The sequence below is a fragment of the Anopheles cruzii genome, chromosome 3 (assembly GCF_943734635.1).
Source record: "Anopheles cruzii chromosome 3, idAnoCruzAS_RS32_06, whole genome shotgun sequence".
Taxonomy (NCBI): domain Eukaryota; kingdom Metazoa; phylum Arthropoda; class Insecta; order Diptera; family Culicidae; genus Anopheles; species Anopheles cruzii.
In genome coordinates, this window is record NC_069145.1 from 46,262,387 (window position 1) to 46,287,726 (window position 25,340).

Below are 25,340 nucleotides of genomic sequence, written 5' to 3' on the forward strand. Positions count from 1 at the left end.
AATTGAGTGACCTTAACTTGACGAGCAACGTACCTTGGCACTGCAACACTAGGTCTAAGCGAGACCGTTCAAATTGAAGGCCGCGAAGGCACGCCAAGTACACTGTTGATCCCTGGCATCTTTAACCCTCGGCTCGTCACCCAACAGCAGAAACCTTTTTTGGTAAACAAGAAATGGAAGGCTTCGTCATAGTCATCGACGAAGACACGTCACCCAAGGACTATCTCTCAAGGAAAATCCAAAATTTCACCCCGTGGATAAGGCCACAGGGTAAGACCAATCGCACACCCAATTGCTTCACGTTAATCGATCGATAGTGCGGCAGGACAGCCCAACCTTTAAAAGTGTCTCACTATGCTGGGCACCGAATTTGACACACTTGGCTTGGCTTATCTTATCGCCACTTCCGTCCCCTGCCGGCCGAGAACGAATGTGATAAACTACTCCGAACTCTCCGGCAGGACAGGATCGGCAGTTCTTCACCGTTAGGACACGGTTCTTGGTTCTTTGGTCTGCGCCTGCGTCCACCTTATCGGGGTGCGCTTATCGCTACCGAAACAGAATTTACGATCTCCGGCGCATCTCATCGGGAACCGGGGCCGGACAAGCGATAAGGACACCGAATGAACGAATGTCCGAAGACAGCGCGTCCGAGGTACTTGGGCGCAGCACAGCACAATAACAAGGGTAGCCGGGGTTCACCGTCGATTATGATGGAAAATTTATAAAGCCCACTTTTCCAACCAAACTATACCACGATCCACGTGGCATGTCCGGCCAGGGACGGAAGTGGGTGTCTAGGCCGATAGCGTGACCGGCCTCAATGTTTGACCCAGAAAGCCCGCGGCTCCGCGGGCGACGCGTGCTCGCCATCCTGCCAAGGATGTGTGGCAAGGTTCGTGTACGCGCCACACAAATTCGGGGTCCGCTCCTGGGACTTGGGTTCCTTTCGGTGTCGGCGTTGAGATAGGTGCCGGATCAAGCATTCGGTTAGTGCGGGAATGTTTTCATCGACCGAGGAGAATTGGACGGAGGACGCTTGTGTTTGTTTTTTTAGGATAAGCTAAGCTAATTGAAAAATGAAGGTTTCATTGTTTTAACAACGAATCGAAATAAAAACCACAAACCAAACATTGAGGCCACGCTGGGGCAGAACGATTCATTCGCAAGTTTGCGTCGGCACAAGGTCCACAGCACTTCGGAAACGGAACAGAAAAAACCAATCGATTGACTTTTGGCCCTATCACTTGCAGCCCACGGTGATGGATGGTCAAGAGCTTGCCATTCGGACTTCGACTCCACTTTTGTCGATTGAGGTGGACATGAAATTCAAATTATGTTTCGTGACTGACTGTAATCAAACTGCGCTATCTAACGCAGTCGGTTGGCTGGCGATTGACTCTGTGTGTGTGTGTGTGTAGAGGACGGCACACACATACGCTCCACTTGCACACCTTCCTCACCAGTCTCTTGTGGGGCCTTGCCGAGCTTTGTTGGTTTTAATTTTTTAAACTGATTTCACCAAACGCTGGCGTGTGGTAAAATGCCCTTTGCCTTGGGCCCGAGGGACAAACAATAAAAAATACGCTTCCATCAAAGGGCAGAAAAAATTATTTTGCACCGCCTCAACCGCCCTGGACCGGATCCCGTCCCTCAAGGACGATTTTGGAACCGTTTTCGGTAATGGCAGCCCAGAACTGCGCGATTTTCCACATGACGGGCCGCTGCTGGAATTATCGGATTGACGGGCGATTTTGTGGTTTCTATTTTATTTGCAAACAACAATCACCCAGCAGCCGTCGAGTTTGTGGCATTGATGTTGTGTTTCAAAAACGAATGGATCAATCCGGTATACTGATTAAGGAATCGATTGACATCTTCATTATGATACCAAATATACAAGGATTCCCATCATTGTCATTTTGTTATGTTGAAGGATGTTCATATTTTTGTAATTTAAAAAAATTGGCAGTGACTGTAGTAAAACCCTCGGGGTGTTGAATATTTGTGTCGTCGTCGTGGTATTGTGTCACAGTAGCGTCTAGCAGACGGTTAGCGCAAGCTGCAAACGCACGGCGCACAACATATGATTCACGTCCATGGGTCGACCATCTCGGTGGTCAGCTGGGTCTTTGAGCGTGAGCTAAATTTAAACAAACATGAATCCCCCCTTTCGAGCTGTTGTGCCGAAAAAGGGCGACCGAAAGCGAGCTCGCGAAAACGGAACCACCTCCGATAGAAATGAGCGGACGAAAGTGGTGTGCCGTCCCCGGGACGGAAATGTGGGTTGGTGTTAGTCACCGGGCAGCCGAGGCGGCGATTGTTTAGTGTTGTTTTTGTGTATTTATATGCTGTCTACATAAGCTCAGCATATGCGCTCCGGCATAACTCAGCAGCACGTGGAACGAGACACTATCGGCCAAGAAACGCTTCTGGTATGCGTAACCCTAACCCATAAATGCCGTCTTACCGAAAAACTAGGTTTGAAATGTTAAGAAATAGTAATAGTATAGAATATGTGCAACGTAGCAGCAGTAGCAAGAAAACGAATGCACGTTTACATTTATTTGAAGCACTACGGCGTAATATGCGCTGCAATTTGAGGACGACTAAATACTAACCACCATTCGCCACGTGACCACATTTTTCACCAATTGCACACCGGCACCTAAGAAGATAGAGGCAGAACGGCAAACATTCCTCGTTTCCGTTTAAGGTCCAGCCACAGGTACGGAGCATGTAGAGTTTAGCAAAAGTAAAAAAGGGAAAATGCATAAATATTCAACGCGTTGTTTCTCGTTTCATTTAATTTCTATTTACGTTTGCCCTTTTGGGCACGATTGTTTTCAGGTCCGATTGCCGGCCAGCATCCATCACCACCTGAAAGGCAAAAACGGCAAAAAGGTCGTCCACATTTTCAGTTCTTCACCATTTTCCACGGTCTGTTGTAAAGATTCTTTGGAAAAAAGATAAGTTTTAAAGTATGATGTAAGAAGTACGGAGACTCAATGTAAAAATGACAGACTCGAGAGGTAGGAAATAGTTTCCGACCGCTTACGACATGAATCACGGTCCCAGAAAGTTGATACTTGCTTCGCGTGTCATATAACTGGTTTGAGGAGTCTGTTTGATGGCTCAGATGACTCGTCTGTTGTCGATAATTTTCGTACAACTTCAAGCAGATCCTGAACAAATAATAATCCGGACAAAAGCCGCTGCGTTGTGGTTTCTTCATCATAGAAATAGTATAATAATAAACATCTGCATATTTGTTTGCATCGAACTGTTTGAAGCCGTGGGGTGCTCTGCTGGTGCACCGGGATCCGGGATACAGGTTGCGAGTGCATATCTCCGAAGGTCGGCCATGCGGCACAAATGCTGTGTTGTTTGTTCGACAGCCGCGTTCCGGTTTTTGCATCTCCGGCGAATGCTGGAACGCAAAACGAACCCGACCACGTGTTGGATCACGTTTTTTGCTTTTCACCGACGCCCGAGAGTTCGGGAATGATGCGGGCGTTACTGCAATGGTTCAATTGGCTAGTGTAAACAGGGCATGTGGGACAGAAATGTTTTAACCTCAAACGACGAAACGACGATCAAACGCTGCCCTGTTGACGTCAGCTTGTTTGTTGGGAGTCCGTTGCACCAGCCAGCCGATGCGTTGCACATGCATGTCGTAAACATTTTATCTTACAGTTGACGAAGCTAACCATTTTTCTCTTCCATACTCGTCCCTATAGCCTCTTATTTCGATAATAGACAACGATTTTGGACTACGTGCCTTGAGCGCGTTCCGCTAACTTTAGAACTGTTATCGATCGTCGCCTCGCCTGATTGTCTTATCCCCAGCCCAAGGCGATAATGCGATGAGCCACCACAATTGCACATGAAGTAGGCGAACCATCAATCACTACTTATCTGCCGGAGGATAGAGTCAAGACGGGTCGGGCAGAAAAGAATTATCTCGCCATCTTTATCAGCAAAAATGAAGCTCACAACAATTGTTCAGTATGCATAATTTGTTTTGACTGTGCCCCCTCAGTACGACACTTTATCACCAGATAAAATTGATTAGGGAGATGCGCACATTCTGTACTGCTCTGGAATGAATGGGAGTAACATTTTGTCTAGTGTACCTGTTGATTAACAGAAAATAGCCTAGGCCCAGGGACGAAATTTGCCACCATGTGTACGTCTTTTGTAAATTTCGATTATATTCTTTACGCCACATTGGTACCATATTTGCCAAATATTGCTCTACCACCAACGCTTCTCATCCACGCAATGCGCTAACGAACTCTTTCCGGGCATGCTGATGAGCGATGATGAACGACGATGTGTACCGCCCGATGCTGGTTGTCCTTCGGAGCATCAATTTGACGGAATCAATCTTCTTTGCCGATAGGGCGCAGAAAAAAACACAGCTCACGACAAAGCCAAGGTCCACGATCCACGTGGGGCTGCGCAATTGATGCGCGAGTAAATTCGATGATGCTGCGAGGCGTGAAATCATAGCTTGGCGATTTTCAACATAATATTCCCGTGGCACTGGCAGAGTTTAACGCTTTTCACACAGAGCCGGAACAACTGGGACCGATTAGAACATTTCATTTGGAGGTTTTAATTTGTAAGCTTTATGTTGTTAGGATGTTATAAGAGTACACAGCGTTCTCGCCGTTACCAGAGTCGTTCGAGGAATCCTAGCGTAATGAGATGTTTAAAAAAATAATGCAATAAGATGTAGATTCCTTCTTTTTCCACTTTTCCATGTACATATATTATTACTTATTAGATATAAGAGTTACAAAGATAGATTACCTTTAATAGATTGAATAAAACGCGCAAAAATTTGGACATTAGTTTCGGTAAACTTGATTGGTTGGAATAAATCCTAAAACTGAGGCAGCACTGCAAACCGAAAGAAACAATTAAATGTAATAAAATTTTAATAAGAATATGAGATTATTGGTTTTTTTTTGTGAGGGAACTGTGAGTCTCTTGTGAGCAAATGAGCGGGTTTCCGTCTCACTTCTCGGGGTCACTTCTCACGTGGGCGAGCGAAATAAATTCCTCAATTCCAAATGTAATTCAAATTTCAAAATGTTTTTTTTCTCTTTCCTTTTTTATGATTTTAGATGTTAGATTTTTTATGTTAGACTTAAAATTTTTTTTCATTTGCGTGTGTGTGCGTGTGTTATGAATTCATTCAGAAGAAACGCGCGCGCGATTCATTCTTCATTCTCTCGCTCAATCCGACTGTTTCTTGTTCATTCGGCACTGCTCGAATGTGCGATTCGAGCAGTCACGCGCTCTTCGAGTTTACCGTTCATCAAAACATTTTACCTTTCAGAAGGCGAGAAGTTGGCGAGAGAGATCGGCGCTCGCGCTCGTGCTTGAAAGGTCTGTACGAAATTCGAAAATTCCTCAGCAGCAAGTGTGTAGGTTTTCCCAACTGGCCTCGTCACAGGGTGTTTGTGGGACCTGGAAACGCACAACATTGCAGAAAACAACACCGTGTGCCGTGTGTGTGCTGCGCCCCAATCGTTCGTGGAGCTGTGAATATTGTTTTAGCGTGTGTCTGTGTGTGTGTGTGTGCGTTATCAATGAACCGCGGGAGCCTCGTGTGAGAGTGAATCGATCACCGGATAACTCTACTCTTTGACGTGTGCTGTGTGGATTCGCTCTATCTCTCTCCCTCCTTCGTTTAGACTTGCGTTCGCGGCCCTGAGCCGCAGGCCCTCTCTGTTACTCTTTCGGTCCCGGGTCTCTGCTGCCGCAAGTGACGTCACGTTCGCGGGTGACGTTTCGACTTGCGCAATCCTCCTCCATCTCCGTTGTTCATTTCGGGCACTTCTACACACGCACACCTACTCACATTCCGCGTGCACCAACACGCACGCGAACGAAACGAGCATGAATGAGAGAGAGCCGCCGCTCGCTCGCTCGTGGAGCAATAGAACGAGAGCGAGAGGGAGTGGGCGAGCTTGCTTGAGAAAAAAATCGTCCGTCAGAGTGACGGAATTCAGCCGCGGTAGTCGAGTAGTGGGATTCGAGAAATCATCATCTTCCTCGCATGTGTATCGCACTGGTCCGGAAGTCGCCCAAATATCTCGGTAGTTTTGTGTTGTTGTCACCATTGTTGCTGAATCATTTGTGTGCACCACGAGGGAGAACATTCGAATCTCGAACAAAACAGTTCCTAGCTGTGTGTTGTATTGTTATTAAGATGCTTGAAACGCAACTCCAAGCAACTGCAGCTGTTTGTTGGTCGTTTTGTTTCTTTTTAGTGTTGGAACTACGTGTGTGATCGGATCTTCCGAAAAGGGAATTCCAGGAAACGAATAGCTTTTCCCAGGAATGCGAGCATGGCCGCATTGCCTACTAGTAGATGCCCCCGCGGGCCCCAGTGTTCCGTGCAGTTCCGTCCTCAAACGGCCCTCGTGTGGCGTCGAACGAGAGTGACAGTGCGATGCTGATAAGACTAGTCGTAAGACTCCGATTGATGTCGAGTGTTTCTCAGTGTGTTACTTTCTGTCTCCACCGTCCTTATTGGTCCGGGCGGTCCCCCATATTCCTTGCAATCTCGGACCAAAGCTTCGAACCACCGTGTCCGTGTTATTTTTGTTTTTCTGAGCAATTGTGCGACGAGCATTAAAGTAGGCTAAGGGAAGAGTCGTGAAACAATTCCTAGCCGTATTTTACAGCATATTCGCAATCAGTTTAGGTGGCGGGGTGGTATGCCCTCTAGAGAACGTCCTTCTGACGCCGAGAGAAAGGACGAGAAAATCGCGCGAGAGAAACCCAATCAGAAGAGAGTGGAAAAACTACTGCCACTGGAAAACACAGTTCCCGGAAAATGCTCAGAAAGCTCGCGCGCTAGATATGAAAACATTGCGACATGCAGCAAGCATATATATTGTTGTCCGTTGTTGTCTCTCTCTCTTTCGCTTTCCGTTGCCACGGAAACGAAAGAGTAGAAATGGAGATGTCACGGGCTGATTTATTGGGCCCCTTCGTGGTTTAGAGACAACCAGGGACCGAAAATCAAAACTTAGTGTTCGGAACTCGTCGCAGTGCTTTATGGAAATCCCGCTGACATATGGCCAACATCAACAGTTCGCACGCTTGCTTCGGAGCATAATTTAGCATAGTGTGCACGTGTGTATCGCGAGGGCGAAGGATACGGGAAGGATGCTAATTGATAACCCCGAGTCCCAATGCTGGTGGTGGCCAAAAGGCAGAGCCAGAGAATGTCCGCGTTGCAAGAATATTCGTGGCACCAAAAAGATTTGCTTTCTGTGTCAGTGGTGGTGCGATAATAACGTGTGGCGAGGCTTTAATGTTCAATAATGTGCGGACCATTAGCTTGGGTAGTCTCTTATCAGTTAACTCTATTAGCCCGCTACGCTTGGTGGTGTCTGTTTGGTGCGCGTATATAACACACACTCGAATCTGCCGAGTGTGCTGAATTTAACCTTATTTTATGCCCAAATAGTAAGACAAGGACATTAAGGCCGCACTGTCCTGTGAATCACGCGTCCCGCCGTTAATACGTTTTCTCGGTATAATGATTAATTCTTTGTTTTTTTCTCCCATTCCTTATCAATTTCCTTCCGAAATAGCGCTTAACAAGAAAGAGAAAGAGCGAGAGTGAGTGAGGAAGAGAAAAAGCCACAAAAGAGGTTCACTTTCTCGAGTTGTGTGATGTTTTCGTTCCGATCCGTTCCGGACTGATCCCAGAAAGTGCAGTGAAAACGGAAGCTCAGAACCTGAATAACTGAAGAAAAGGAATCATCGTCCCACACACTTCCTCCGCACCGTCGCACGTATTATGCCAAAGGAGAAAGGAGCCGCTTCGCTTGCGTTATCGCCGTGCCGTGTTATCCGTTTTTCTGTTGTTCCGTTTTGAAGGTTCTCCGTAGTTCGCTGCTAATTACTTTGGTGACCACCGCCACAGAGTTCAGAGTTTAAAACGGGCGGTCGTAGAAAGTAGAGTCAAGATCAGGTCGTCCCACTGCGTGTGTGTGTGTGTGTGTGTGAAGCGTACTGTGGAACGCATGTGTGTGTGTGTGCCCGCGTGCCACCTCCTCCAATGATGATGTCCTCGACCGTCGTCGTCGGCAAGTAGCGGAACAAGCAGCGGAAGTAGCAGCCTTCGAATTCGAAGCCCCGAAAAAGCTCTGGTCAATCCGGTGTGACCATCGTCGTACGTGTGTGTGCGTGTGTGTGTGTGCAAAGCATCACAGCCACCCCCGATCCCCCCCAACACCTTGCGCGGCTGATCTCAGTGTTGAAGTTCCCATTGAGCATTCCCCACATCCGATCACCGTGGAGCAGCAAAGCGCGGTATCAGCGGTGGCGGCGGCAGCGGCTGCGGCGGCGGCAGTGGCGGGCAACGCGGTCTGCGACAAGGTCCTAAATATTATCAACAACAACAACAATAATATTATGGCCGCCGATGCCGCCATGGACACGACCTGCCCGAGCCCGGAGCTGGGCGACTCGCGCAAGCGCCCCCTGGACGATGGCATCGACGATGGGACCTCCAAACGTTCCCACTTCAGCACGAACGGTAAGTCACGTATCCGGCTGCCCGTGCGCCACGTGCGTCCTTTGCTCGCGCCGCTGTCGCTTCTACTTCCATTTTGCGTTTTGGTTTTAGCCGCCCTCGGCTTTCTGGGACGGAAAACTGTACAATCTCTCAGCCGACATCATAAAAAAACCGGGGGAAGATTAGGGACATTCCGGGGCGTGTTCCGGTTCCGCGGCTGCAATACTAGCGCACTACTTGCCACCGGAGGCGGCGGCGGAGTGGTCCACAATACACTATCAGGGCACAGGGTTAGTTTCATCCATTCATTTCCACGCCTTTTATCGATGAACTACGGCTACGGCTGGCACCTAAACCTAAAATCGTAAAGCAGCCAAGGGAAATAACGGTGCGCCCAAATTTATCGATAAAGTGATTCTATTTTCCAAGCTGCCAACTTTCGGGCGGGGCCCCCGTTGACAGTTGACCGCAAAATGTCATTCATCATCCGGTAGCCGGTTGCGGTGCGGAAAACCGATTCCATCCTGTACATAGCAACCCCGCGTGGGTTGCCCGGGGGGGGATGCAGTTCGTGGGGAGGCATCAGTGTGAACGCTCCCAAAATTCACAATCCCTGCTACAGTGCAGTGCGCCGTGAGGTCACCCAGCTGGAGTTGCTGGAGTATTTGGAAAAAGCCCAAAAAAACTCCTCCGGGGTGTGCCCGAAATCGCGGCTTTGAACCGGTTAATCAATCATCTCTTTTCATTTTCAAACTTACCCCATTTCGTGTAGATAACGGGGGCCGTGGGTTCGGTTGGACTCCGCAGACTCGATCGATGAGGTTTGTGCTAAATTCCGGAATTGGACCTACAAAATATCCCAAACAGCACCGGTGCTCTTTTGTCACCTTAGGTTACCTCAAAGTGAAATGCTCGATAACTTTTCGTTTGAAGTTTCCTTTTAACATCGAGCTCTAGCTCGAACACACCGCATAGAACTAGAATTCACAAGAGAACTTCTGTAGCCAAAGAAACCGGTTTGATGTACATTGTGTACACCTCGATTTGGTTTGATCTAGCGCTTTGTCCTGACCACCTGGATAACGTGTCAACGGGTGGTCGGGAGGTGTCAATTGGTTGCGCACGTTGAGACGGAGCAGAACGCGACCCACATGATGGAGTTGCTGCCCGTACCCAAAAACAGCTTCGTCCCGGTCTCATTGTAGGTAGCAGTCCTCTAGGCCATGCTGTTTGTTGTGGACTGCTGCTTAGGTTTCATTGGGAAGGACCGCAACAATACCGCAACAGAGGCGCCGGCTCGGAGTAAGGAGCTTGCTCGTTGCTCGACTTCATTACATGACAATGAAGGGGCAACCCGTTTTGATCAACGCTTCCGCTGCATCCGTGTCGTCGGGTATTGTGCCGACTCTAGTGCTGGTCTCGTCCCATCAAAGGAGTTGAGGAGGCTCCTCGGAGTCTTCTGCCCGATGCACTGATGCCCTGATACAGCACGTTGGTCGGGAACACTGGCACAGGTCGTTGGCTCCATCAAACGGCGCTGCTGCCCTCTCGGAAGGAACGGCAGATGATGCACTTCAACCCATAAGTGCAAGCCTTGCACTTTGTTCGTTTGCGCCTGGTGCGGCCCTCGGCGAAAGTTAGCTCGGCTGGATGTTAGCGTAGAGAGAGAATCCCACCCGAGATTCCACGCTATTTATAAACCCGAAGCCTGAACCCGAAGGGCTACAGTGAATCGATTCAAATAAACCACCGTCACCTGTAACGCCGTTTCCGGTCCACGCTAGAGATAGGCTGTCACCCTGTGCATAGTTTCCGTATATCGGTTTCTGCCCGGGAGACCTACTTTGAGTTACAAACACACATCCGCCTGTTTTTTATCAACCTTAAATGTGTCTCTCGCCGACTGAATATTGCTTTCCAATTGTGTGACCCGCGCGCGCCGTCACAGGAACGGCGTTATCCGGCGTCGGAACTATCGGGCGCGGTGCGGGCCCTATTGTTTTTCTATGCTGGTCGGGCGAACCATTTGATCTGTGGCACCGCCTTCAGGGAAAACAATTTTAGTGCTTTGGTAACATGGAAAAAGCGGCTTTTTCATTATTTGCCTGCGGTGCTTATCTGTTGAAGGGTTTAATTACACACATATGAACCAAGAAAGGGAACCCCCAACCGGAAACCTGAATAGTTGTGAATCCGGTTTGGGAACAGAAATCGTAAAGTTCTGGCGATAGAGCAAAAGTTAAAATGTAGCAAAAAGCTCGCTGCGAGGCGATTGCGATAAAAGTAAGGCAATAAGTCCAGAGATGAGGTTCAGACAAGACAACATTCTGTGACAACAACTACAGGGTGTTCCATCACGACCCATACTATTAAAATGTTAAATAACTCCGCCATTCTTCGATCGATTTTGACAAATCAGTCAAGTTCTAAAACGTTAATCTATGCCGTTTTAGTCATGGATCAATTTACGGTAAAACAGATGGCTGAAATTGTAGCGCTCTACATTGAAAATAATCGTTTAACTGTGAAAACTGTGCGTGCTTATTAATGCCGAATTTCTTCTGACTTCTTTCTGTGGGGCTACCTGTTTCCTACAGCAGGTAATAGAAAAATAATCATCCCCGCAAAACGTCATTTTTAGGGACGAAAATTGACATGGTCTAACCCTTTCAAAAATCGGTTGCAAACTAAATATTTTGCCTTTGCCAGTAAGTATTTAAAAACTTTGCCTGATGTCAAAACAAGCTAATAAGATCAAAAAAGCAAGATGCCAAATTCCAAAGTCCAAATTGACAGACAGACAATAGACCTGGTATTTGAAGAGTAAGGTTTATGCCAGCTAACCGAAGACCATTGAAGGAATTGAAAACTGACATCACAGCGGAAATCGCACGCTATTACGTTGTCTATTACCGAAATGTTGTCAAATACAATGAAAAATGCCCAAAAAAAGGGTCGCTTTTTGTGTGTCTAATGAAGGCGATCATTTGATCGATATTGTATTCTGAGTAAATTGTTAATGAAAGGTATTCTCTACTGTTAATAGATCTTGTTCATTTGTCAAAATAGACTGACAAGTAGCGGTTTAACATTTCAATAGTATGGGTCGTGATGAAGCACCCTGTACAAAATTGAATAAAATTGAAATCCTCGTTGGATAACCGCTCATTGTCGCTCGGCCTGTGAGGGCTTACTTGTGAGGATGCGATTAAAAATTTAACTCCATAAGTAGCGCGTCGCAACATCGACAGTGCCGCCGCCGCTAATGAGAACGTCGACGAGCGTGGGTTTATTTTTCGCTAATGTCGCGCAATACGCTCGGCAACAAATTGCGGTACTCTGAGAGCTGGGAGCTCCCCCGTTGGAAGTGGGGCCCTCTTCCGGTAGAGGGGCGGCACAACACAATGGCATGGCAAAACGCATAAACCGAGCCAGGGTGGGAAAGGATCAGCACATGCTGCTGCTGCTGTCCGAAGCCGCTCGATTACGCGAGCGGCGTCGTCGTCGTCGTCCCCCGTGACCTAGTTCCGATGGAATTCATTTCGAAGATTACATTATTGTTTTATAAGTCCTCCCGCCGTCCTCCGTCCGCCGTTCGGACATCCGTTTCCGGCCCACAACCGTGTTACGCCCCTTTGGGTGTGATTTGGTTTCGGGTGTCCGGGGCTTTGGGGTCCTAGAGGCGCTGAGAACTGACGTTTGTATTTTTCAGCAGCGCGCTTACCAAAAACTCGAATCCGAATTAAGGGGCGCTCCGCCTCCATTTGGCTAGAAATCTGATTCCGGGACGGGTGGCCCGGCCCACTTTTGGCCGGCACGCGCCAGGACACGACGACGACACCGCGTTCCTGGAGTGTCTTTTCAGCAAAACTCAGTCGGTGCCAAATGAAAAACTTCATCACCTTCACGCGTCCTACATTTGTCCGACGACGCCGGTGGTGGCGGCGGTGGCGGCGGTGGCGGCGGTGGTGCAGCTGCTGCCCGATCCGCTTACCAACTGCGGGCAACGGTCGGCGAAAAGCCTCGGCACCGCCCATACCTCCAGGATGGGCACTGCACCAGGAATGTGGAATTTATGTTGAAGTTGCGACATCCTTGGAGTGGTGCGCCCCACATCCTTCGCTCCACTCTCTAGTGGTCCTCATCCGCTCTCTCTAGGTCGGTGTCGGCCCGTATTTCCCGGCCCGATTTTCTTTCAGCGATAGTGAATAGTGTGCTTGACGAAGAAGAAGTGAACGTTCATTGTGTGAGCCGCTTTGGCTTCATTTACCGGGCCTCAGGCAACGGCACTCGTGTCCTGAGCCTGTCAGCGGAGGATGATCCCTGGTGCCTGGAGTACCGTACTCAAGCACCAGCTGGGCTCTGAACGGGGAACGGATTGTGCCTCAGCGCTCTGGGCTGGGATTCGACCATCTTTTTCCTCTTCGCGCGGGTCCCTTTCGCTTGGGAAAATCGCGGACCACGCGGACTCTGATTGTGGCACAAGAGTGGAAAAAAGGAAACAAATTATTGTGTGCCGCGTGTGCCCGCCACTGACAGCTGCGCAATGAGCACGACCTTGTAATGGGAGCCGCCGAGGTTTTCGTAGGAACGGAACGGACACTTGCCTGGAATGGAAGGCAAGAAAAATGTGCACCACGCGAAGAAAGCTCCTTTGCGGGGCCCGGTCGGTCGGTGAGAGCGAGTGAGCCATTTTCCCGTACATTTTCTCACCGGCGAGAGCCACCCCGCGAAGGGAGAATGTTTGTTATGGAGGGTTAGTGCCTGCCTTGTTAGCACCTCGCAGAGACCAGACTCTGATTTTGCGCGTGGTCGCGTTTCCATCGTCGCGTCCAGGATGTGCTGCTGCTCACGGGTGAGAAGTGAGACAAAGAGACTTTTCTCACCACAGTTCCGTTCTCTCGCCGCCGCCCGACGGACGACAGCTGTGTTTGGCATTTCGGTCTCATCCCGGCGCGAGTTGAGGCGTGTGTCTGCAACGGCGACACACCACGTGACTGATGGCCGCGCGCGTATGGATGACAAATGGATTTGCTCCGTTCTCTCACGTGCCGCCGGCGGACCGCTAAACTCGGAGCGTAACTCAATTAAACGCATCCTTCTCTGGTTGCCACACAGTGTGTTGCTTACCTTTAGATGTTTTTCTATCTCTCACACACACACACGGCTTCGATCGTTGAACGATGTGCACCATTTGCAAATGTTTCCCCAGAGGTCGTCCGTCGCCCCCAGAGTGGGCCGTTCTTATGCTCAATTTATGTCGCAGGTGTGACAGACAGATCCTTTTCGGAGCACGGCGGGGTGTCGTTTTGGCGATGGACAAAGGGTAGCCCATCGCGCCCCGATAGAGATGCAATATTCATCGGAAACTGACGCACCCTGACGGCCTATACGGGAATTGTTTTTCGCTACGGTTAAAAATAATTTATTTAGTCTACACGATTTGCCAAACTAAGACAATCCATCCCCCGGGGGGACCGGTTTTTCTTTCATAAATTATCCTGTGAAGCCTCAGGAATTGAACTGGCCAATGACGTGTCTTTAAAATGGCGTGTCTAACACATGGGCTGAAAAATCCCCAGGCTAAGAATCCCGTTTTGTTCAAAATTGGCTTTATTCATCAAGGTAATCTCCATCAATAGCCACACCTTCATTCCAGCGCCGCTCTAACTTTTCAATGCCACTTTTGTATACCGATCTTTACTATACTGTGTAGTAGTCTGGGGCTGGGAGCCAAACCTGGCGTTCAATTCATGTAGTTTTTCGATTGTTTTGATTAACTTATGACAAAGTGCGTTGTCTTGATGAAACAAATTATTTTTCTTTACATATTTATTCGATGCATATTTTTTTACCAGGGCCAAAATCACATCGTTACAGAAAGCAACAGAGATTAACATTGTCTCTGGTGTAGGCCAAGACCGCTCGGCCAGTTGTAGCCGGATAAGAAGATGATACCAAAATACCGAGGCCATGACCTTTTCAGTTGATTGTTGTGCTTTCGAGCGTCTTGCAGATGGCTCACAAGTGTTCTCCACTCAGATTGCGATCACATATCGAGGCCAAATTTCCGATTTATTACGTTAGAAAATGGCCAAACACTGCTCAGAATCATGAAAACGTTCTTGATTTTGGTCAACAGTGAGCAAACCCAGTTTCAACAGAGCTTTCTCATAGTCAAATACGTTCTATTGATACAATTAGTTGTATTGATATCTTTACAACGTCAGCCAACTCAGGCAACTTCACGTTTCGATAATTCAAAACCATTTTGTTAATTTTTTCATGTTCTCTGGTGCCATCGTCTCATTTAGACGTCCACTACGTTCTGCATCGTCCGTATCTCTACGATCACGTTTGAAGTCAGCAAACCAACGTTTCATTGACATCGGAGTGTTTATAAGACTTTTCAAACCATTACTTCGCTTGAACCGTATTTTTCCCATCAAGAAGCACTGTCACATAAAAACATGAGACAGTTTTTGCTTTGATGATTTTAACAGTTTTTTTTAAAGCTTAGTACTAACTGAAAAGTGATGAATGCAATAAGTCTAGCGCCAACAACGTGTTAGGCCCAAGACATTTCAACCCGCGTGTTAATATGAAAGAAAATATTCATCTGAGTTTTGGTCGTGGAAAGTAAAGACCACTTCTTGTGGGCCACTTCTTATCGCACTACCTACTAGCCCAAATGTACCGATCGCGGGACACAGAGTTCGGCCGAATCACCGTTTGACACGCAAACACCCAGCATGTCGGTGTCGGTGACGTACTCACGCTCCTTGACGATGTACTTGGCACACTGCGTGGTGGGCAGAAAAACACAAGAAGATTTACAAAATCAAATAACCGCCCCGAAACATCGTCCTTAGCACGTTAAGCACTTTCTGCGGGGTGCCCGAGCCACCTCTTCCGCTTCGGGCCGCCTACTGTCGGACAGGGTCGCCGGGTGGGCTGTGGGACCCTGCTGTGAGCCCGGCCGGCCGGCCGGCCATTTTCCACTTCCATCAACGAGCAACGGTCGGTCGGTTGACCGGCCGGACTCGGACCACGGACCGGACTTTCCCTTTTCGGCTGGCGGGGCACCGTCGGGCGGTTCCTTCTGGTGGGTAGTTTGGGTGATTTATGGATGGAAAACAAAGCCGGCGGGCCGGCAAATGCCAGGCCTGTGTCCAGGCACTGCCGCGAGCGCACCGGAGACAAGGCACTTGCAAAGTTTTGGGACGAAAAGTTTATCAGACCATTAAATGGCCACCGTGTGGGTAACAAAGTGAAGGAAATTTAATTGATCCCCTTGCATCGTTGTAATTATTTTAGCACAAAGGAAGACTCACGGGTTGTAGCTGTCTTCTGCATCCGATTCCTATCATTTCCATCCGCGATTTCCCGGCAAGCCCAATTCCCGAGCGTGTGGTGCCCTACAAACTTCCGTCACTGTCGTGTGATTGTTTCATCATTAATCTACTTCTGGTTCGGCCGCATGACGAGTCAAAAATAACAATTTGTGGCCCCTCGTGTCCCGTGTCGTGTGGGACCCTTGAGTTTTAACGATCCCTTTAGCAATCGTTTATGTAAATCAGCGGCCGCGGCTGGCGACGAGGCTCGACCTCGATCCCGACGCCCGATGGTCGTGATTCTAGATGACCAAAACGTCAAACAGAGCCAACGGAGCCAACTCTGTCATATTATAATTAAATGTCCTCATTTTCACCTTCTGCCACGTGGCACGTTGCCAAAGCGAATCAATCTACCGTTACCCTTCCCCGGTCTTCTGCTAAAGGAGCCTCTATGGCTCTCTCCGCAGTGCGTCATCGGTGGCGCATCAAAGGTGTCCGGCGCGACGGCCGATGGGCTTTCTGCCATTCTCGGGTGACATCCGTTTGCTTTCTTGGATTCCTCCCCACCGCTGCCGCCGCCGCTGGTGTCTGAGGTGGGTGGCACACGTGGTGCGTGCTTTTAAATGCGGGCGGGGCCGGCACGGCACGACGCCGATCCGTGCACCAGTCTTCCGCTGCTGCTGCTGGGTCATGGCCTACATTCGGCTGACCGACCCGAAAGCTGCCCCCGGTTTGCCACTGGATTCGAGCTGGAGTCTTGCCAACGACACCACCATACCCCCCCACCCCTGGGGTTTAGTGGTTGCGGAACGGAACGGCCCTAACCGGACCGGGTTCCGGAAGCGCTGGCCTTCGGGGTCGTTGATTAAATCACAGATCGTATCGGGTTAAGCAGATTGAATACACGAACGGTAACGAAACGGCTGTGGCATAAAAAATGTAGCAGCAACAAAAACCCGATTGCGCTCTCGAAGGACTCGGCCAGGACTCGAAGAAGGGTAGGCGCCACAACACCCGAGCGGGGCATCACTCAAAAAGTCAATTTATTATCCCAAAAGAGGGCTTTTGCTCGGATGTGCTCTCAAAATACCACAACCGCCGGGTGTGTAGCGAAGGTCCTTACCCCCCCAAAGCTGAAGCCCTGGCAGCTGGGTCTGTAAGTGATCGCTATCCATTTGGTGTGTCGCTTTCAGTTTCCGAAATTGTTTACTTACAACACGCTGCTGCTCCTGGAACACACCATTTCCATAAGCCATCGCCTCGTGCGCCTTTGTCGTGCGTGAGGCCGGTTTTCCGGATCCTATTTTCCCAGGACGTCCACTGGGGATGTTCCCCAGCGTTGTCATCGCTCGCATTGTGAAAGGATTAACCGTGAGAGGAGGATGCGTTAGCGTTAGCTATCAGTCAGTCGATTCACGCGATTCCTTCGCGGCGGGTCCTTCAGGTTCCGTTAAAAAACGGCACTTGGCACGCGGGAAATTGATGGTTGCCCTTTGGCAGATTCCATTCCATATAAACACCGATCCGTTCGATCCGAGCGGAGCCCAGGCCAGAGCCAACATTTTTGAACCGTTGGCCCTCCCTCTCTCTCTCTCTCGCTTTCTCTCGGGATGGTGAATCGGAAAAGCTGTCGAGAAAAGCACACCGGCGACCGGAGCCGTGCCGTTTCACCCTTTTGTTTCGTTAGTTAAAATTAGCTTTTTGGCAGGCGACCGGCTGGGCGTGCCGCGTGAAGCGTTGCCAAAACCGAGGGAATCGAGGGACAAGAACGACATTTGGCCAGCCAGCGCCCGCTGCCCTTGAAACTGCCCGTCGACATAGTTTAGATCCGGGGCCCACAGAAGGACATCGATGGTTTATTTCCGTGCCGCGCTCTCGCTCCTAGGCTCTAGGAGCCCTGCAGTGTCATTAGCGTCATTTGCATTTGGCCGCCTACCATTGCACTGTTCGGGGAACGACGGTGATTGGGTTACTAAAAATCAGTTTAATTGTGGACGTCGGTGGCACTCTGTGTGTGTTTGTGTGTGTTTGAGGGCGTACAGTTGTCCCCATCATGGTGATAATTGTTCGTGAACCGTTTATTTGCATCCCGGCGATGCAATTTGCTCACTTAGCCATCGGTTGCGAAAGTCGAGCGCAATGTGGCGTAACAACGTGACCCAAGACCTGATTCGCGATGGAACCCTGCACAGGTTTAGGCATTGCGAAACGTCGTTTTATGGTCGCTATTCATTGTATCAAATCTCCCCCGGCAAACATTCAGTCAATGCTGAACGGGTTAGAATATTCATTGCCCTCTCAAAAGGGCCACTTTGGTGTGCCGGTTCCAGATTTAGATTAATTATGATGTACAGGCAGTCGTCAGGCCAGTTGCGCCAAAATGCCTTAATGTGGCACCGAAAATCGGATCAATTATTATGCATTCACAGACGGCGGTGAGGTGCGTTATGGCCACGTTACGTAACGCGTTTTGGAAGCCCGGTAATTCCCGTCGTTTAAATTTATGATTAGTCTTTTTCGGGTGTTTATGTACTGCCGTGCGACGGAATCTGTTCCCCGGCGATGCTCGATTGTCACGAAAAATGCCCGAACGAGATGTTTCTTTATTCTTTAGCCTTTACTTACTCCTCCACCCATTTCGTCACCGAACCTTGATGTTTGATGAGCAGCATGATGACGTAAGCGAACATGGAACATTCCGGCCATTCCGGATTGGCCAGAAGTTTGATTGATGACAAAACAATACACACTGCACTGCGGCCGCAGACCAACACACACACACACACACACACACGTTCACTAATACATTTGCACCGCTTCTCTCTTCTCTAAAATAACCACGAAAAAAAAAACCGCCCGCTGTTGTCGGTATCTTTCCCATTACAACTCGATTTTGCATCTTTTTCTTTTAGATGACATCCATTTTCATGATCATTACACACTCTCATTCGGACTTCATGCTAACTCATCCTCGAGCAGTGGCTCTGACTTGGTTCAGGGTTCGCCGCCGATCACACAACCATTCGCCAGCAGCACAATTGGTAAGTGTCAGACTTTTTTGCTCCTTTTTTCCTCCCTTTCGGGGTCCCCCCACGGGTCCACGATGTGGAGACCTTTTCGCGGACGCTTCTATGCTTCTTTATGTTTCTCAAGAGAAGAACACGAATAGACGCATCAACAAAACGACAACAGCAGCAGCATTTTGGTTGTTGATGGCTTTATTCGCGCATTACGCGTGCAAGTTTTGTTGTAACGGAGGACCAGAGCAAGAAAGAGAACTGTGGTGCACTGTTACAGCACGCGTCCTGGTGGTCCTACAATTTACGTTTACGTTTCATTAACGATACCGCAAATGATTAATCTTCTGCTGTTCTGCCGCCGGGAGCGTTCGATTAATTTTCGTTTCATTATGTTTATCTTTCCACTTTCTATGCGCACTCGATTCTATGTGCCTGGGAGGGATTCGTGCTTAATATTCGCTTTCGATTTATTATTATTATACACTCTACGAGCATTGTGTGTTATCCGGTTCTCTCATCCGTCATCAATTACCAACCAAACACTAATGTTAACACGCACCGAAGGCAACGCTATTTACTCGGACTTGTGTTGTTGCTGCTACAGTTGTTGAAGAAAAGCGGGAGCCACAATCAATTCGACGTTTTCATGTTCATGCGAATGATGTGTAATTTAAACTCCATTCCCGTGAATCGCGAATGACGCGAATAAATGCGTTGATATTTGCTCTGGCAACCGATTGCGACAGCGCGAACGACGTCTGACTTCACAACCATCTCCATCTGCCGTGGCCATTAGGATCTTAATGTTACGGATGCTCGTGCCGGCTTGGAAGTCGGTGGCCTCACTATGTGTTGACCCCCCGCGCGGGGAGGTTGGATTGGACATCATCATTTGGGTGATTCCTTTCACTACGACCCGCCACCCGTTAGCGAAGATGACGGGCGAAGAAATAAGGCCGACATCCCAACCACGAGCCTTGGACCGAAAAGTTTTGCTTCTCTTCGTTTTTCTCTCTTTGCACATGCAAAACTTGCCACAAAGATTTCCCAACCGTCGCAAACAGACCCCGGGGCTTTTCGGGGTGCTGGTGCCGCGTCTCCCGTGATAATCACGTACGGCCATTTTCAGCCCACCGTCGCGGTTAGGGAAATTAGATCACTCCTCTTCAGATCGCAGGTAAGGTCGGGCCGGTGTTGCCTTGTCGACACGTCATTTTCGTCAGGGTCCGAAAAATGGATGGGCGACTAATCATGTTGCCTCAGTATTGCCACGCGCGCATGAATTTATTATCAGCCGAAAATGGGCTGCTTCATTTAGCTGTGGCCAAGACAGAGAAGGTGACTGCCGTCGTCGTCGTCGTCGTCTTTATCCCAAAGAACCCGGTGGGGCGCTTTCTTTCCGAGACCGCAGGGAACAGACGGCCGCTCGGGTGAGTCTTTCGGTGATTATTCCGTCGCTCTCTTGAGCGCGAAGTGTTCCCGAAAAGGCGTGACGCGAAAGCCTCAGCGGGTTAGCTGGTGATGTAGTAGGTAGCTTTGGCAAACGTCACCCGACCGAGGGTTCGCCTTATCCATAATTCACCGAGTGCCGAGCGCGGCTCAAGATGGGTCCCCGCTGACTGGCGGCGCGCGTGTTGACCTTGAAGCGCGTGAGGTTTGGGTTTCGATTCCTGCCAGAGCCGTATGGTGTCGCCCGAACGAGCCCGGGGGCTATCATGAATTAGTGGGCCCACAGTTTGGGGTCGGTTTTCTCGTCTTTCCAACCGCATAAGCCGCCCGGAGGTACGAAATAGAATCGCGCCGCTCGTGACAAGAGAGCGCCCGCATGGGACGACGACAAGGACGACAATTAATGCGATCTTTTAAAAGCTTATCCCTTCAACCGTAGATTAATTTCACGCTTGTGTGTTGTAGGTGGGCGATAAATGTTTTTCCAATCAGGACGCCCACGGGATTCTCGGAACGGGAAGGCCACATTTCGTTTTCTCAGCGAGAGCGCGCACGCTTTCAAAAAGCTTTCCCGCAAGAGAGCGAACCACCAAAGCACACCCAGGAAGAGTCCTCGTGCGGTTCGAGCCCCAAACATAGCTCCGAGGGCGTGTTCGAAAGTTGAAGATACTTCTAACGTAGCCCAAAAATAACGGAAACCAGTTCAGTTCGTTGATTATCGTGGTCTGGTGCATTATGAATTCCTGTCAACTCAACAAAGAATCAACTCAACAAGTCAACTTATCAACAAAGAATTGGAGTGGAGTATTAGAGCGTTAAACAGTAATTAAAAAGTAAAAGTAAAGTTAATTGGAGTGTTGTAAAAGTATTGGAGTGTTAGGCGTGGACTTTTGGATTTGTGGTGATACAATTCTTGGTATAACTTGGTCGAGATGTTTTTGCATCATACTTTTGTGATCATTTCATCGCCTGACTTAGAACCATGCGAATTCAAGTTATTCGCTAAACTCAAGAAGACACTCCAGGAACACCTTATACAGTCAATAGTTGAGATAGGAAGAATGTGTTGAATGCCATTCCTAAAAGAACTTTTCGGACCGTCGCGAAAATTGGAACAACTGTAGTCATAAAAGTATTGCATAGAGTAGGGATTTTGTTAAAGGCCATGACATAATTTTACAAGAATAAAGAAAGAATTTTCGAGTTATAAGCGAATTCCCGATTTTTTTTGCCCTCAGTAGTGTTTGCCGCAGTTCCAAAACTTAAAGGCAAAGCTACAGCAACCAGTAGTTGCTAATGTCAATCGGATACTGTTTTAAAACAGTCACTCAGAGAACCTTGTCAAAGGAAGTTCCACCCCAAACAAAGCTTCCTTAATTGAGTGTCAATCTCTTGCGAAGGCTGTCTTTAAATAAAGCGAAACCCTTTCATTCCCGCAGCGCCCGTACGAACATTTCTCCTTTAATAATTGGCTTATAATTTGTGCCGAACGCTGTGTGCGCGTAACTTCAATTTCTGGGACAAAACTCGAACTCACTTCACACAACATGGCCGCATAACGCAGGGGCAGGATTCTTGCACAATCATCGCACTTTGGTGGTTTCTTTCTCGAGCGCGCGCCAGGCCGCTCTAGGCCGCCGCTCCAATGTCATCTTGCGTCGTCGTCGTCGCCGGGTCGAGCTTTCGCAACCGATCAGCTGGGGACTTCGTTGGACCAACCTGTGGTCATGTCGCACCGAAAATGCACGCTCTTGGCCCGTCGTCGTGAGCATCGTCGCCGGGGACTTTTGGTCATGCACGATGGAGCCGCGGAGTATCGATATTTCGATAGCTTCCCCCCCAAAAACCGGTTCCGTGGGGAGAGGTATTTCATTGGCATTGACAGTGAGGTGACGACGCGCATTCGCTACGCCCGCGAAAAGGATCCGAAATCTGCAACTCGAAAAAGTTGTGAAACCGGTTCCGAAACCTCCTTTTGAATGAAGTACTTCCCGCATTTTTTGGGCCAACTATGGCCACTTCGAAAAAGCTTCGGAGCACTTGCATCACCTTCACGAAAGCGAAATCGGTCACGACGATGCCGCCGCGGACGCAGTTAGTGGCCTGCTTCGGTTCGGCGCGATCCCACATCCGTCCGTCCGACCGTCCGTCCGGCGTTGCCCTTGGCACATAAAACAACGAAAACGGAAGCATGAATCATCGCCGAAAGTGTTGCTCGTTGCTCGTTTCTCCGCTTCTTCTGCTTCACACGATCGTGGCCGGGCGTGGGTACTTTTGTTGTGTGTCGCAACAACTCTCCCGTCCGAAAATGGAGGACTCCGCATTTCGTCACCGAGGCGAACCGCGAAAGTGCGCGGTTCCGTTTCGGGAATCGCGCGCGAGGTCAAGATGAAATTGAAAGTTTTTATGAGCCACCAATTTTGGCGGACTGCTTTCTCGCGCACGTTTCGTTCGTTTGGGTTGGTTCGTGACCATCCCTATGACACCTTCCTACACGCATTGCGCAATGCCGTCTTCGCGGCCATCTTGTTTGTGTGTGATATTAATTGTTTATGGCTTGGACAATAAAACCCCTGAAAATCTAGGAAACGAATAACGATAAAACCCTTGAGAGCCTTGGCCACTTTGACGATCATCGTCTCTGCCACGTGGTGATCTCCGTTGCACTGCACTTTAGGCCCTCCGGAGCATTGCGAGACGAGACCACACCGGCCACCAATGGAACCTGACGGCCTTTCGTCGTCGATCGTTATCCAACACCGTGACGCGAAAGGTCGGCCGCAAAAGGGCGCACACAGCACGAGAGCCTGAGTTATGTTCAGGCACCTATCGGGGAGGACCGACCACCCCATTAAACGACACGCGGACCACCACGGACCATCATTAGAGGGATGTGCTTTTTAGGTTTTGGGAACCTGTCGTTTCTTCTTTGATGTTGCCGTGGTCCAAATCGATCGTCGTAGTGTCGCGGCCACTCTCTTACGTGCTGCAAGTGTGACCAAGAAGGTTTTGGGGTTGGGTGCGGCTGGAGCAACCGAAAGGGCCATGGCGGAAAGTTGCCACAGCCTCACATTGGAGACGCGCAGTGCCATCTAGTGGCACGATGCGGCAACTCTTTCTCTCTCTCGCGCGCGTATTGAGGATCATTTTTATTAGGCTGGGGTAAAAGTAATTCCTTTTTTTATTCAAAACTGAAATTCAAAACTTTAATTGAGATACTTTCGATGGTCCGATTTACGTCAAATATGCACCGTTTTGTTGGAAAATGGGTTGCCTTTTCAGATGTAGGTTTATAATGCCTTTCTTATAGAATTATTTTTCGTTTTTGGTGAAAAACTTGAACAATCGTTTTCAACAATCCTTTTCTGATCTCAGTTTTTCATCATTCAGGAAATTTTGTAATGCGCGAAAATTGTGTCAATCGGTTGGTGCAAGGTTCGGACTATACGGTGGATGCAATAAAACTTCCCAACCGAGCTCCCGGACTTTCTGGCGAGTCTCTAAAGACGCGCGTAACATTTCTTTGTCCTGATGGAACACAAAACCTCTTCTGTTGGCCGATTCTGGTCGTTTCTGACCAATCGCTAGCTTTGAACAGTGCAGTTCTTGGTAGTAGAGATCTGAATTTAGTGTTTCGCTACACGGAAGCAACTCATAATAAACGATTCCTTTCAAGTCCCACCCACCCAGTAGAACCTTCCTGGCCATGAGTTCTGGTTTTACCACCGGTTAAGTTGCTTCACCACGCTTAGGCCACGATTATTTTCAGATAGTATTGTCGTATTTATCCCATTTCTCATCCCCAGTACCCATCCGTTTGGCTAAAATTGCGCAGATGGAAATTTGAGCCATCATGTTTTTTGATGGAAATAGAGTGGCGCCCAAACATCGAGCTTCTTTGTGAATCCAGCTTTGGGCAAATGGCTTGAAACTATTTTACAGTTAATCTTCGGATCCTGACCGATGCTTTGACTACTAACATGCCGATCAACTTTCATTATTTCTGTGATTTTATCGACATTTTCGATGACGCAGAGGCAGACAGGCTTTAACATGAAAAATAACTAAAACGGGTAAACGAAACCACAATTTAATGTAGCTAGCTGTTAGAGTATCGGGATCATAAACACCATGTACAATTTCAGCGGTCTAGCTTGAATTTTCACCTTTGTCGGACAAAAACTGTAAAATGTGCCAAATTTTCTCTATGGTGACTTCCATTTTTAACACCGTCTAACTCACACACAAATGGAACAAACAATAAACAGTGAAAGCATTTTTCTAAGTGTAAAGTATCTGCTTTGAAATGAACCTAATCTTGAAACTGTACGATCGATACTTCACGTGATATCGATCACTACCAAGCCATCTACCTAGAAAATAATGGATTTCTTTTTAGCCAACCTAATTGTTGTCTGTCGTTCTCTCGCTCTCTGACACACACACACACACCATCACCGCGTCTAGTGGTCAGTTTTAACCACACTCAACGGAGAGGAGGTGTCCGGGGCATTATTTGTTTGCCGCTGCTCTTTGCCAATCGGTCGAAGGCGAAATAACCGGTTGTGACACATTATCTCCCGCGTGGCCCACGATCGCCACCATCATCTCTCGCATCATCGGTGAGTGCATCAAAACAATAGGGGCCACAGTTGTGTGGTGAGAAGCCCGGCGCCGGGCCCGACGGATAGGTTTCGTCAGCTCCTGTGCGCCGATCTTACGCATCCGACCGTTTTACACCTTTACGCAATTGTGCCGAGAGCGAGGAGGGGACACGTGAACAGAAAAGCCGGTGTCGCTAGTGGACCGTCGAAGGACAGTGAGCTATAAAGACCCCGAGCGAGCGAGAGAGAGAGAGATACGATAGCCAATTGAGCAATTGAACATTTTATGCGTCGCTTGTTGTTGTGCACGGTCTATCGCTGCGCCTGCCCTGCCCTTCTCGATGCCCTGGCGTGGCCCCCCGCCATCATCATCATCATC

General features: G+C 48.9%; 1 protein-coding gene across 2 annotated transcripts in view; it reads left to right on the top strand.

Annotated features, from left to right (window-relative positions):
* The first annotated feature begins 5,354 nt into the window (after positions 1 to 5,354).
* Positions 5,355 to 25,340, top strand: part of LOC128274738 (RNA-binding protein Pasilla) — an 81,798-nt gene continuing 61,812 nt past the window's right edge. The window contains exons 1-2 of one of the 2 annotated variants that reach the window (XM_053013034.1): positions 5,355 to 5,400; positions 7,623 to 8,572. In XM_053013034.1, coding sequence (XP_052868994.1) covers positions 8,449 to 8,572 — 124 coding nt within the window. In that variant the 5' untranslated portion in view covers positions 5,355 to 5,400; positions 7,623 to 8,448. Of the gene's footprint in view, positions 5,401 to 6,177; positions 6,206 to 7,622; positions 8,573 to 25,340 lie in introns of those variants that run through there. The other variant, XM_053013035.1, reaches the window with a different exon arrangement.